General features: G+C 35.4%; 1 protein-coding gene across 1 annotated transcript in view; it reads right to left on the bottom strand.

Moving 5' to 3' along the window:
- The window catches only part of LOC136028107 (obscurin-like), a 201,845-nt gene that overhangs the window by 154,260 nt on the left and 31,558 nt on the right, over positions 1 to 16,027 (bottom strand). Inside the window, 3 exon segments of the mRNA XM_065705734.1 lie at positions 115 to 361; positions 1,720 to 2,001; positions 12,727 to 12,983. Of these exon segments, the coding sequence (XP_065561806.1) occupies positions 115 to 361; positions 1,720 to 2,001; positions 12,727 to 12,983 (786 nt within the window).

The raw sequence follows: 16,027 nt of genomic DNA, 5'->3' as shown, positions 1-16,027 counted from the left end.
TGCGCATTTATATGTGAGCATGCGCATGCAGGTTTGTCGAAAAACAAATCCACACTTTTATATCCATTGTTTATACAATAGAACTACTAGTCCAACAACATCCAGAATACTTACTTCTAGTGTAACGTCTTGTCCAATTTCACCTTCAAAGAGCTCCTTCATACGCTTCAAAAACCTGGGTGGGGCTAAAGCATCTATGGCGAAAAATTCTGACATTTGGCCCATTGCATTTGAAGCAACAACACTGTAGGATCCCGAGTCCTCAAAAGATACCTCTTCTATTATTAAGCTGTAAGTTTCAGACTTCTCTTGAACAAAACGAATTTTTTCGGATGATGAAATTTGCTTCCCATCCTTATACCTATAATTGTATATTATTATACTTGTTTCGTTACAGTCCCCAACCTTTAACCAGTTTACATATTTTTAAAGAGATTGGACATCTCTATGGTATGACCAATTTTTAGTTCATTAATGAATACTTGCAAAGTCCGGAATATTTTTAGGCGCTTATGTAAATACATTACTGAACGCATCAGAGTTAAAGTAGATACTCATTGTTTTGATTACCTTTTCTTTTCTGAATAAAAAATTAATCTCTAGAGCTCCATGATAAATCATCTAAATTCAAATGCTAGTCAACACAATAGTTGTCACTCAGTAAAGACCGATGTGTATTCCATGCTTTCAAATTTAAAGTCATGAAATACAACAGATCCACATAAGAAAGTTAGAGGAAAGCTTATTCAATCTGAAATTAAAAATAATAGTACCCTTTCTAAGAGACGACACTAATCAGATGCCAAGGAACTATTCGTTTTACATCTGACCACCCCTGAAGCCCCAAATGGCATTGAATAGAAAATAACGCAACAATTACAAACAACACGATAAAGGGGTCGAAAAAATAACTCTACCAAGGGTCTGTTTGACCCCAGGTGCAAGGGCCCCAGCTTCTACAATTAGTCCTTATACTTCAAAAACATTTTAAATGTATATTTGGATAAAGGATCTTTGTATACATCCACATTGAATGCAAAGTGGGATTTTAAATGTATTATACTAAAAGTCATCAAGAATAGAGTTTTATTATCATTTACATTAAAGCAAAATAAATAAAAAAAAGTCACTAAATGTCAGAAAAAAATGCAACAATTACAAACCAAAAAACACGATGAAAGGGCCGAAAAAATAAATCAATAAGGGTCCGTTTGACCCCAGGTGCAAGGGCCTTAGCTTCTGCAATTAGTCCTTATACTTCAAAAATATTTTAAATGTATATTTGCAAAAGGGTGGATATGTTTTCCTTTTTAAAATTGGAAGGGTGCATACATTTAGGTCCGAAGATGCCCTGTAATAAAGATTTGACTTTTTCAACATCAGCTAAACAAAGTAATTCAATTATAAACTATGTTCAGGGGGTCTTTACCAAGAGGTTGTGTATTTTACGCATACATGTCCATGATTGGTATGCTTATTTCTCGCAAATTTCAACCATCAGCTGACTAAGAGGATGTGTATTATTTCGCTCATACATGCATAGCTTCCCCCTTTCAATTTTGCCTCCTTTACTCCCATATCAATGGCATATATAGACAAATCTAAGACACAATTCATTCCCTTGAATTTAAGTTGCCCTATGAATTAGCTACAATTTAACTCTAACTGCTCAAATAAGAAAATGTTTACCTTTTCAGCTGAAAAAAAAGAAGAAATTACCATTGTACTTGAGGAGCAGGAGAGCCTTCAACTTCAATATCCACCCTAAATGGCTGGTCAGTCATGCAAGACATATCTGACATTTTTTTCTTGAATTTTGGAGGAGCCTTCACATACAAATTGCCTTCCGTTTTCGCTTCGCCTAGCTCATTAGTAGCAATAACTGTATACAGGCCAGCGTCATCAGTTGAAACTCCCTTGATAATGAGGGCTATACTTTCATCATCTTCAAATAAAAAACGGTATCTTCCACCGGCTTTGACCTCGTCCCCACCACGGAACCTAAAACAATCAATTTCTTATTTAAAAAGCATGATCTAAGCTACCTTCTCATATAAGGCAAGGTCGAAGATTCTAGCTCCATTTAACTGCTGAATCCCCTCTAAAGATCCCTGGCTAAGTGGTTGGCACGCTGGTGTGGGAATTCCTTGTCCAAAGGGCACGGGTTCAATCACAGTTTTGACCAGTTATTTATTTTGGGACAGGGGTCAGTGGCGTGACTCTGTAAGCTCAGCCATTGTCGACCCAGCTCTAAATGGGTACCTGGAGAAATTCGGGGAAGGTTGGTCCCCAGTCCCCCATTTCACTTCCTGGCTGAAGGGCCATGAAACGGATATCAGCACTGCCGGTTTGGACCTTAAGAGTGTAGTGCCGTCTTGCTTCCTTACTTACTTTATTCTGCATCTGAACCGAAAAGGCCGCTTGGAGCACTAGTTTCTTTATTTAGATCATTAGTACATGAAAATGTTTGCAGAACAAAGGAACAGAACTATAACTAGAATAAAACTTGTGTGCGAAGTTTGTCTAAAAAAAAAGAAGAAATATGAAAGGTTTTATGAACTTAACTCCGACTATCGATCTGTTCAAATTCTAAAGCATGATAGTGAGGAACTGGAAAACGGTACCGAAGCGTAAAATAGGCCAAAGAGTGTGCAAAGGACCTTTCTATTTGATATTCCCAAATGGTTACGGCCAGGAAGCTGAAAGAAAACTTTAGAAGGTCCTGTCACCATCGAACTTCATCTCGAACAGCAAGATAGCTTAGTGCAATTTAAGTCAAAAGAAAGCTTGGAGTCTGTCTTCAGTGGTGCCTCTTGTTTCAGTGCTTCGTAGTCACAGCGCCTCGTGACTTGCATTCCAAAAGTCCTAAAGTTGTTTATTACCAAAGTTCAGCAGATGTCTTAATTGTAATTACACGATTTGATAGGGTAGAATCTCAAAGTGTGAGCAGACTCTTAATTTTAAGGGAAAATTTGATCAACGAGTTAAAGAATAGTAATGTTTAAAAAATGTGACTAGAACACTCAATAACGTGTAAGATGAGAGAATATGATATTAAGATTTGGGAGGATTGAAAAAAAATCCTTAATTCTTAATTATATATTAATGTCCTTTAAATATGTAAACTTTTTCCATTTTTACCTAATTTGATTTGTTTTTGTGTGTTTGAGAGCAGTCAAGGTAATTGATATTTTCTACATGATTGGAACATTGGAGAAGCGTGAGTTTTAGATATATAGGATTGTACTTAAACATATACATATATATATATATATATATATATATATATATATATATATATATATATATATATATATATATATATATATATAGTGGTATTACTATGCAGCAGATCTCTACGTTTGAGCTTGCTCTCTACTATTGGAGTTCTTACTCTCTATTCTTTCGAGGTATGCTTTAAAGTGTAACTGAACTGGCTTAAAGTATACCAAATTGCCTACAAGAAGGAAAGAAGAATATATTTTTGCAATTGCCTTTCAAGTTAAATAGGTTATGGACAGGTTTCCTTATAAAAGTTTTTAAATTTGTTTTGAACTTTTCAATTTTTCTTTAAATCGTGAAATAAATACAGGCGAATATCGGTGGTGAAATCGAATATAACATTTCAGACTTTACTTGAGGAAAAAGTATCCTCCTAGGTCTCACACCGAGGAATCTTATGAAAACAAAAACATTGGAAGATGTTTGCTGTTCAGAAACTAATCGCAAAGAAAAGCTTATATCTTATATTTATATAAGATACTATATCTTATATTTATGTATATACTAGCTGAGTCCCGGCGGCTTCGCAGCTGGGCCCTAACATGGGACGCGGCAGGCCTCTATATATGGATTCTCATTGTACCTTGTGTTCTAACCTCAGATAGTGCTGGTCCCGGCGGCTTTGCTTCCAGGCCCCGCGGGACACAGCATGGCACGCAGCAGGCTTCTAAATATGGATTCTCGTTGTCCCTTGTGTTCTGGGTCCCGGCAATGCTATGTCATTTTTGGATCGAATTGATGACGTAAATAGGATTTTCCTAATCTGTCCCTTTCTCTTTGAGCATCAACCCTTGTTTTGCGTTGCTCTGGTGTTCCCTTTTTTATTTATTATTACAGTTTTTTTTTTTCTTTTTTTTTTTTTTTTTTTTAATTTTATTTTAGTCATATTTTAGTTTTTTAGTTTTTAGTTTTTTCTTTTTTAGTTTTTAGTCTGGCTCTTTCTCTTTGAGCCGCAAGCCTGGTTTTGCGTTGCTCCAGTGTTTCGTGCTGGTGTTCAATTTTTGGTAACACATTAGGATAATTTCTTTTTGACATTAATTGACACTTTGACAAATTTTGTTTGAGCAGCAAGTATTCCAAACTTCAACAATTTCTTCTAAACTTCGAACTTTTGGTTTTTTGTTTTAAGGTTTTCGAATTGCTTTAATCCATTGTCAAAAAATTTTTAAATTTTAAGCAATTTAATAAAATTTAAAAAGAGCCTGAATTTTTTGAGCTCGTGTAACGGTAATAACGGTAATGTAACGGACAGACACTACATTTTTATATACAATTTTAGCTTCCACACGTGGTAGTAGGACTACCTTCTATGCCCTTGGTCCCATACCTTATGGGCTATAGGTTTTCAGAACTAAAAACCAGTCCTTAGCAGGAATAGGACGATATTCTGTTTGGATATAATCTTTGGTGAAAATTCGATTTTAAGTTTAGAAATTATGTTCACGTAAACGAATCACTTTGGCTGCATGATTTCAGCTAAAAGGTAATTGAAAAATGATAGCTGGAGAAAAAGGAGAACATTACAGACATTTTCTGGGATTTAATAGACGTAAATGAAAAACATTCTGACTCACATCTAGGAATCTATTTTGGACAAGGAAAAGCTAAAAATAACATGTAACCTAAAATATGTAAACATAATTTCCAAGCCAAGAAATTCATTTTTATAATTTGCCTCAATCCTACAGTTTCACCCACAGCGATAGAACAATTTAAATTTTCATCTGCCCCAAACATCTTCCCCAAATGTTAAAGTTTTTAATTTTTTAAAAAGTAGAATTGTGGCAAAGAGTCAAACTTTAGCGTAAAGAGCGAGGGATTGTGGAGGGGACAACCCATTTCATATACGGAGTAATTTCTGTTCGTTTTAGGTTTTAATGTTGCTCCTTACTTTCAGTTAAAAAAATTGTTTCTTTTATTTAATTTCTGAACGTTTTTGAATTAATGCATGTTTGATTTTGTCTCTCAGCACATAAATTGTTAAAATGAAATTTGCATATTAATTCTTTTTTTGGCTAAATGGATTTATCTTAGTTTTGATCAGACGATTTTGAGAAATAAGGGGTGGGGAAGGAGGCCTAGTTGCCCTCCAATTTTTCGGTTAATTAAAAAGGCAACTACAACTTTTATTTTTTAACGAACGTTTTTATTAGTAAAAAATATACGTAACTTAAGAATTAACTTAGGTAACAAACTATTAATCTCTTATATTTTTATTATGTATATGAGAGGGTTTGTCCCCTCGTTAATACCTCGCTCTTTATACTAAATCTTAAGTTTTGTCCCAATTCTTTAAGAATAACCCCTGAATCAGAAAGGCCGTAGAATGAATAGTTGAAATTACTAAAAATACATTAGTACAAAGAGCGAGGTATTTATCTCCTCCTAAATGCCTCGCTCTTTATGCTAAACTATTTTTAGAACCCCTCATATGCGTAATAATCTCTGTTCGTTTTAAGTTTTTAACTTTTTCATTTTTTTTCATTGTTTTTTTTATAGTAATGCTAGAAAATCCCGCGCCCTTTTCATTGAATTTCTCTTCCCCCATGACATATTCCTCCAAGAAAAGATCCTCCCACATAGCCCCCTCCCCTCAAAGCCACTCCCAAACCAAAAAAATCCCCCTGAAAACGTCTGTACACTTCCCAATAACCATTACTGTATGTAAACACTGGTCAAAGTTTGTAACTTGCAGCCCCTCCCCCAGGGACTGTGGGAGAGTAAGTCATCCTCAAAGACATACTTCTTTTAATTTTCGACTATGCAGAACAAAATGGCTATCTCAAAATTGTGATCCGTTGACTTTGAGAAAAAAATGAGCGTTGGAGAGGGCCTAGGTGCCCTCCAATTTTTTCGGTCACTTAAAAAGGGCACTAGAACCTGTATTTCCTTTAGAATGAGTCCTCTCGCAACATTCTAGGACCATTTGGTCGATATGATGACCCCTGGGGAAGAAAACAAACAACAACAACAAAAAAACACAAACACGCACCCGTGATCTGTCTCCTGGCAAAAAGCACGAAATTCCACATTTTTGTAGATAGGAGCTTGAAATTTTTGCTATAGGGTTCTCGGATACGCTGAATGCGATGGTGTAATTTTTGTTAAGATTCCATGGATTTTATGGGGTGTTTCCCCCTATATTCCAAAATAAGGCAAATTTTCTCAGGCTCGTAAATTTTGATGACAAAGCCTAAATTGATGAAACTTATATATCTAAAATCAGCATAAAAATTCGATTCTTTTGATGTATCTTATAGCATCAAAATTCCGTTTTTTAGAGTTTCGTTTACTATTAAGCCAGGTCACTCCTTACTACAGTTCGTTACCACAAACTGTTGGAAAAAAAACTTAAATACAGCTCATACACGTTGAAGGTATTTCACCAAAGCATCAAGCAAATATTGCCAAGAATTCAGTTGTCTGCCAGGAGGTGCCTGACCCTTTTGGGAAAAAACTTCAAGATTAAAACTGAGCATTCAAATAATTTTACATTCCAATATTATAAAACTTTTCAAGCCTAAGAAAACTTTATACAATCTTTGTTTATGGGACGTGATTAATGATCTTACATTTTAAATATAAATTTTCACCTTTGGTCCTTAGACACATGCTTCACATCCTATCTACGGAATAAAATATTGGATTTTACGGTTTCCTCATGTTTATTTGAACAGCTAGTTTTGATTTTTTTTTCTATTCTTCCCTGACCCCTCATAATAATTCCATGTGTATGTCTTGATCATGGTTACACCAATGTTATCCATGTAGTTTTCATCAATGAGATGAAAACTAAGAAATTAAAGAATTAAACTTGGAAACAATACAGAATTATCTTGGGCAATTTCAAAGTTTTCATTTCTACTTAAATGAAGTCTTTTGTACAAATTAGAATGGTTTTGCGAAGATAAAGGAATTAGAAGTTCAAAAAACACAAATGACACACTTTGTCTACCTGTAATGGGCGTGTATATCTATGCGAAGAATTATATAAGAAGATGTAAAGACGAAGCAACTCAAAGGAAGGAACTTGGGCAAATAGTGAATAACTTGCGAGGAAGGAAATGTAGGGTAAACAGAGCTAAGAAATGTATCTTTCTCGATTCTTCGTTGTTTTGGTACCAGTGCAGAAAAGTTACCTTAAGAAGGAAGGGCACCCTACGAAACAGCTAGGTAGATATATACTGACGGTGTTTTAACCCGGGCGATTTTCAATGAAAGTATTACATGCCGCGTGGCTCCAACGACTAAATAATCAGACATTGGCGTGAGGAAACTTTTCTGATGCCTACGGTCAAGGGTCGTCTAATTGATAATTGTCTTTCTTTTTTTCTAATTTACCATGTCAACGTTTTCAACTCTAATTTAAAAGTTGTTAAAAAAAAATAGTCCTAGCTGTTGAAATCATAAGCAGACAACGACGTATAATGATATCCATAGCAATAAATGAAAGGATATTCTGAACTTTCACGAAGACTTTCTAGGGACGGATCTAGAGCAAAATCTGGGGGGCACTCATTGTGACAAAGGTACCAATTATTGACCAAATTGACGAATTTATTCTAGAAAAAAAAGAATGAAAAAAAGAAAAAAAAAACAGGGAAAGAGGACATCAGAAAAACCCGGCCCCCTGGATTCGCCAGTGAGACTTTCAGAAGCGGAAGAGGCTTTGGGACGATAGAATATCACCTAGAATCTTAGAAAGAATTAGCTTAGAGGCTGGAAAAAACCTAACAGATGAGTTAAAGAAGTCACTCAAATGGAAATTGAGTGGATAAAATGCTGCATTTAGGAAGGTAAAATAGCAAAGCAAGCTATTTTTACGAAATCTGGGTGAAATCGAAACTATGTTTTAAGACATACATTGGGTATTTTTATTCATGTTGAACTTTCGGAACATTTTTGGGAATTGGAGGCATTTCAGATGCATAGGATTTTTCCATTTGCTTTTCTTTCTCAACCTTTTCATAATCTTTGTGTAAAAACTTTGTTTTCAATTTTTTCTTTTGTCTTCTTATTACTAGTATTATATTAAAAAGCCCAACTTTCAAGTCGAAGGGTGACAAAGTACATACACTCTCAGTTCTTTTTTCTTTTTTTTCAGGAACAAATATTAAAATTAAAAAAGCTTTGGGAAGATAAAATAGAATTTCAGTGGTGAAATCATTGATGCACACTGTAATTATTATTACTTTTTTCCAAACCGGCAAAATTATGACACAAAGGTCGAACGTGAATCTCAGCGCAAACAAGCATTGCTGGTTTAGAATAGGGGCGTCCGAATTTGCCAAAATATACATTAACTTTAGGAAAATTTTACCAAAGAGTGCTTCCAATTCAATTTTTGTACAGAATTGTATCATAAATTAAATAGGAATGCTGGTTTTCTTGCTCTTATCCTATTTAAACCCCGAACAATTATCAATTTGTAACATTAAAAAAAAAATTAATAATATATTATTTATTATAAAACCCGTCACAAAAACGAAAATAAACTAAACAAAGCGCTGGAAATGGAATGCAAAGGCAAATACACTGAGTGCGAGAAATATATATACACGATTAGTATGATGTTATAATTAAAAATTATAGTAAAATAAATAAGATAGTCCTAAGAAATAAATAAATAAGACATTCTAAGAGGCCCTGCTGAGGTTACTGACAGAAACATTGACGAAATCCGATTTAGTATGGAAATTTCTGAAGTTTACGGTATTCAATTACATAGTTCACAGATCGGGAAAAGCCATCCCCTTTCCTGTACCACGTTAGAGCTGCTTTCCATTACGGAATCGTGTTAGGCTGAGAATTTAAACAAATTATGTTCCTTAACCCGGTAGTTGCTCCAAACTTCAGAATTATCTGAATCTTTTAGGCTTCTTTCCCATCTTTTTGTACCTGTCAAATTCGGAACATGTTTAAGCTGATGTGACTTTTTAGTATTGCCGAGAATAGTTCAAATTTTTTACCAATATAAGAGACTGTCAAATTGCGAGATCGCACTAGGGATAATTTATAACTGGAAATCTCCCCTACGATATAAAATTTAAAGGTTTAAGTCGCTTCGCGGCAAAGTACAGCTTTTGAGATTAGTTACTTCCAAGCAAATGTGTGTGAGAGCTAAATCCAATGAAAATTAAAAGTCTAAGCGGTAGTTCCCAAAGCTTTATTGTTTTCTTTTTCAGTAGTAACCCTGTAACAAGGCTCATCGATACATAACTTGCACAAACAGTTTACCTAACAACCAGAATGCCTATACTACAAGGGGTATATCATTTGCATATTACAGCCGGAACAAACTTCATAATCTCTACTTCAATGACAATTCTATGACTAAATTGCCGTACTTAATATTCAGTAAACACATGGATTCTCTGAATAAATTTTTAGTCGAGTTGAATGAAACTGGCTAACATATCAAAAGTTTTCTTCGCTGATTGAAAGTGAGATTTTAAATGTATTATACTAAAAGACATCAAGAATAGAATTTTACTATCATTTACATTAAAACATAATAAATAAAAAAATGCCACAAAATGTCCCAAAAAAATGTTTTTCTAAAACAAAAAAATCACGAGTGGTATATGTTTACTATTTCTATTCCGTATTTCAAAAATATCGCAAGTAAATTTCTTTTGCTATTGGCTTAAAAAAATCATCAAGTGTTTTTTTTTTTTATTTGAATATACACTCTTGTTATTAACTGTGGAGCATAAAGAAATTGACTATTATAACTGAAAAGTACTAGAATATGTTTGAGTATGATAAAAGCTTGTGAAGTACTACATTATACCATATGAATTTGTTTGTATATATGTAGTGTTGTACGCGCCTTTATTCCAATAAGAATATATCATTGATTTGCCTTATTATGTTTCAAATGTTTTATTCGGCCACCCCCTTCGTAGTCTATGGCTGGTCATTGATAGTAGTTGGTTTATCGTATGTTTTTAATCAATATTAATTGTGTGCTGGAAGGATAAACACTTACATCATATTTTTAAAAAGTGAAGATGAAACATTCCACAACATTGTGTGCACATGATTAAGCAACCGTTGTGTTGAATGCTGACAAAGATAGATATTAGAATTACGAAACAAGTACTAATAATGACACTATCGGAATTCTTTGGAACATCGAAAAAATTCGACATTACTGATTGTGGATAAACGAGAGTAACGTTTCTAGAGATGATAACACTCAAAGACATTGCAAGATCAAAAACCATGTGTTATCTACATGTAAGAAATTACATTGACGAAACGGGCTTATTCTTTTTGCTCGAAAAAAATCCTCTATTTCGGGGGTCAATCTCATTTGTGGGCTAAATAATACACGCTTAACACGTTTTCGTTTAAGATGAGTCATATCTTTTGGTCGAAGCAGCGAAGTCGTAGTTATCAAAGAGAATAGTGACGTCTGGATATTTGGCCGAAATGTAGTTCCAGAATCGGTCTAAAATCTCGGAATATGTTTCTTTCTTTACCCAGAGAATCCTGTGAGGCAAAGCACCCCCATCTATGATGTAAGTGCAATTTAGATTATGTTCTACCCCGTTAGTATCAATATCTGAAAGTTGTTGGATAGCTTTTGCTAGCTCTAGTTTATGTGGCTTTGGGAACGTTCCCGAATCATCAAAAAGCGACGCATGGTAGGAGGGAGTTTCATGCTGAAATGAAGATTTTTCGTGCATATTCAGTCTTTTGGATATAGTTAAGAGACACTGAAACAGCGATAAAGGGCCCAAAGGGTGAATTTTTCCCCCATTTTTTCGCCTTACCGTCATAAGGACTGCCTGATCTTTCCATTTGAGCGAATGTTTTTCAGAGATTTCCCTACCAATCCGTTAAAAATCTTTTTCCCGACTTCAACTGCTTTGTTGGCGTTCATGTTTTCATTAGCTATCATGCCAGTAGCATGGCTTTGAAGCGAGCATTTCAGAATAGAAAGTGTAAATAAACTCTCTGTGGATCCGTCTTCATGTAATATCTGACGTATATTAGTCAACGCTTTATCTCGCACGTGTGTGGCTGTACTATAAAGGAAGTGAGATTGCCTCTGCTCTTTCTTTGTTAATTTAGTTTTAACCAGAGATGCAAGGACGGAGCAAAGCTAGGATGTGACGCAAACTATGCAAATGATGTATAAATATTTCAGACGTTCTGACTATGACTATATTGGATACAGAACGGCCCTTGAAGTTAAATATGATTAATTCTAACTGCTCAAATTTGTGTAATCATCAAAACTGTTTTTGAGTTTCGAATTTTTTTTATGTATATTGTGTGTATCGTTTTTGTAAATAAGAGTTAATGTGGGTGGTAAATTTTTATTTTTTCTTGTTTTGTTGTTTTTATAAATTCATTTGATTAGATTTTTAAATAATTATGACTTTTTGTTATTCTCCTTCTTAAGAACAAAAATATTTCTAGTTTTTGTTTGAGAGGTATGACGGACTTCCATTTGGAAAAACTCTGAAATGAGAAAGGCCAGGTGAAAAACTCTGAAATGAGAAAGGCCAGGTGAAAAAACTCTGAAATGAGAAAGGCCAGATGAAAAACTCTGAAATGAGAAAGGCCAGGTAAAAAACTCTAAAATGAGAAAGGCATGGTGAGATAGGTCAGGGTCAGAAGGACTTCTTATGGTGGGATGACGCCTTTTATTACGGGAATGGCATTTTTATGAAATAGTTTTTTGCAGTATATAGTGGTTTGAAGTGTGTCTGATTTGGTTGCTATAAAAAAAAGAAAAAAAATGGTGACGTCTAAGGTGCGAAATATTTTTTTTCAAGTGGTCGTCACTGAGAGGAGTAGAAATAAGAAACTGCTCGAATTTATGGTTTATTTTAGCTTAGTAATGTTTTACTTTTTTTACAAGTGTAGATTGTACAAGATGCAATTATTAATTTTCAAAAGTAAAGCGTTTGCTTAGTACCATTACGAGGAATGTTTTACGAGATGGCAATAAAAAAGAAAATAAAATATAATCATTTCAACTTTATATGGAGCATTCAGATGCAAACGCAAATGTATAAGGAAAACAATTTCAAAGTTGAAAAAAAATTAATTGCAATGTACTTCTCTGCTAATTGGGAAAAAGCATCAACAGATATATTGCTTAGGGATACGCTAATATTGCTTAGAGGATGTAATTAGGCAGGTTTAAGTATAGACTTCGTCAAGTCAGTTTCTACATTCGAAATCATTTCGAATTCTACATTCGAAGCTATTCTATCGTTCAATCATTCTACATTCCAAAATCAATTTCAGACAAATTCTGAGTAGGTTTTGGGTAAACTAGCCGTACAGATGGGGATTGTTACCTTGATGAAAAAAGGCTGAGTCATCAGTGGTACCTTATTGCTGTTAATATGGCAGCACATTTTGACATTAATAAAATCAGTTTTGTGAAATAAGAAAATTTGAAGTATAGGAGAAAATTACCATTGAACTTTCGGTTTCGGAAATCCACCAAGCTTAAGCTCCAACATAGCAGAGCCACCAACGCTTACTTCAGAATCGACCAGGTTCACTGTAAACTCCGGGGCCATAGGCTCCGCAGATTGGTAAACTCCCCCCTCTACTGTTAGCTCTGCACTGCAAGAAATTTTTCCACTCGTGGTAGCTGCCACACACGTATACATACCCGCATCTTCAGGCTTCACATGTTGAAAAACTAAAGCGAGACTGTCTTCTTCATCCTGTAATTAAAAAAGAAAAATCTTTTATTATCACAACAAGAATAGTATTTATTCTACGACTTAAATACAACTGATAGTTGTATGACGATATCCGGTTCATGCAATTGTAGAACTGGAAGTTCGTATTATGGAGGACTAAATAATTTGTTTCTGCTTTGGATGCCACAGCTTCGGCTTGCTGGCGCATATCAACTCCTTGTCTTGATTGGTGTCATTATGTCTGTTGGCCACAGGGATTTCATTTTTCAGTGGTTTTAAAATTCTCTCTCTCTCTCTCTCTCTCTCTCTCTCTCTCTCTCTCTCTCTCTCTCTCTCTCTCTCTCTCTCTCTCTCCTCTCTCTCTCATCTCTCTCTCTCTCTCTCTCTCTCTCTCTCTCTCTCTCTCTCTCTCTCTCTCTCTCTCTCTCTCCTCTCTCTCTCTCCTCATCTCTCTCTCTCTCTCTCTCTCTCTTCTCTCTCTCTCTCTCTCTCTCTCTCTCTCTCTCTCTCTCTCTCTTCTCTCTCTCTCCTCTCTCCTCTCTCTCTCTCTCTCTCTCTCTCTATCTCTCTATCTCTCTATCTCTCTATCTCTCTATCTCTCTATCTCTCTATCTCTCTATCTCTCTATCTCTCTATCTCTCTATCTCTCTCTCTCTTACTTTTTTTGGAAACTGAAATTCCAACTCTTTAAAAATAGTGGCAAAACCCTATATGGAGCACAATCATAGAATATTCCGGGTCCTATGCAGGAAGTTTACAATTTTTTACGTTCGAAATACATATATTGTACTTTTTTTGAAGAAGGTTAGCTACAGATGCACATCCATTTTTTTCAGCGATTATCGATCTGTGATCATAGAACGTTGCAAGAGAGTTCATTCTAAAGAAAACTTAAATCTAGCACCTTTTTAAGTAAAAACAGAGATAACCCCACCGCAGATTGTCTAGTTGTTTCAGGCTGTCGAGTAAGAAAAAAGAAACAATTTGGGCCTAATAGGGCCAAAATGTGACTACCGAAAGAAACATTGAAAAGCTACTTTTATATCCTCCCATTTCCAAAAGATATATCTAGAACTATTGAAAGCCTAATTTCTTTGAGTATTTTATTGATCACTACTAACAGATAGTAATATTAACAACTTTTGTAAAATAACCTTCGGTGTCCCACAAGGGACGAAACTGGCAGGAATAACTTTCCTTGCTATCATCAACTACTTACTAGTAGAACATAACGAAAAATACAAATTTGTTGACGATTGTCCCCGCCAAGCAATTCCCCGAAATCACTTCTGATCTACTAAGTTCACTGTGCTCCGATACGAAATTGACTATTAACTCTGCTAAGTTAAAAATACTTAGACTGAACCCGCTAAAGAGAGACCTTGCCCCTCTTGGAGTTCCTTTCCCTGTTGTGAATAAGGTAAAAATACTAGGTGTCGTTTTCTCACATGATTACACCTTTACTACCCATAATAGTAGTGTGACCTCTAAAGCCAACACATCTCTGCAAACCCTTTCAAAAATGCGTAGCTTTGGGTGCAACGCCCACAGTCTTCTTCGAGCATACCTCTGCCTAATGTGCCCCATAATCGAATACGCCTGTCCTGTCTGGGGCCCGTCAGTATTAAGAACCATCTAACTAATATAGGAACTAGAGTCGGTCCAAAAAAAAAAGACTGAAAAATTATCTTCCTGTTCTCATTTCATCTCATCCTGCTTATACAAGTGAAATACCTCCACGTCTGCATGTGAAAATTAAATTTTTCCCACAAATTTAAAAATCAACTTTAGAAAATTATATCACATACAACAAAAAACAGTCTTGTAATTTTAAAGTTTAAAAAAGAGATATGGACAAATGAGTGGAAAGATAAACATTTTGCTGTGATTTGTTCAATTGACCATTAAATTATTGGGTAGTGGTTTACTACCAGCATCAAGATAATGAGTATTTGTATTTAATTGAACATAGAGTTTGAGAATTGAGACTACCCCTGAAACACTTTGGTCGGTTTAGTAAGTAATAGCAGCTCGTCTCACCTGAGCCTATTTTTAAGTTTTGCTAAACCAGCTTTGTTTTAATAAGAAAATTAATTGTGCCCCTGTGCTCTTTCTAGCTAATTTATCTACTATAAGCTGCCTCCTTGTAATAGCATAATACTTGTAGGCGTGAATATATATTGAGTCGGAGGTAATAGGCTTGGGACTGTCTGAGCAGGATTTCGACTCTCGTTGATAGACAAGCATCGCCAAGTGCTGAAAACCATTTTGTGACCAAGATGGGCCCAGGATTGCACAAAGCCTCCAACTTACTGGAGGCCCCAGGGACTTCTTGCTGTCCAGTTCTAAGCCGGCTTAAGCGCTTCGGTGTAGACTTGAGAAGATAAGCTGGTCCCCGTCCTGCACTGGTATTCCGGGATCATTGCTTTTCCTGAGGCCAAAATTTCAGAGATTTGAAGAACATGAAACTTGGAACTTGGAATGTTACGACGTTAAAAAATGACTATCGTATCGACATTTTGACTGACGAATTCAGACGGTTTGAACTGGATTTATTAGGAGTTTCAGAAACTCATATCCCAGGGGTAGGAAGCATGAAATTAGGTGACATAGAATTTGTTTACTTAGGCAGGAAGGATGGTATACATATACAGGGAGCAGGGCTTATGATGAATAAGGAAGCTGCTAAGTCTTGTTTAGGCTGGGAAGGTATTAATAATAGAACACTAATTGCTCATTTTATGATTAAAAGTTCAGGGTATCAGTCATAGTAGTATATGCCTCTGTTGAACCAACTGACGGAGATACTAGTGACTCAGATGAATTTTATTTACAGTTACAGGAGCGAATAGACAGGGTACCAGGTAGAAATATGGTGTTTTTGCTAGGAGATTTTAACACCCAGGTTGGTAGAAATAGGGATAGATAGTATCCTAGCCTAGGTGAATTTGGTGTAGGAAAAGAAAACAGTAATGGCTATAGACTTTTTCAATTTTTAGGTATAACAACCTAGTAATAACCAAAACAGTGTTTGGTCACAAAATGGCCTATAAGTAGACATGGTA

The sequence above is a fragment of the Artemia franciscana genome, chromosome 6, assembly GCF_032884065.1.
Source record: "Artemia franciscana chromosome 6, ASM3288406v1, whole genome shotgun sequence".
Classification (NCBI taxonomy): domain Eukaryota; kingdom Metazoa; phylum Arthropoda; class Branchiopoda; order Anostraca; family Artemiidae; genus Artemia; species Artemia franciscana.
This window is presented reverse-complemented; position numbering and strand designations above follow the sequence as displayed.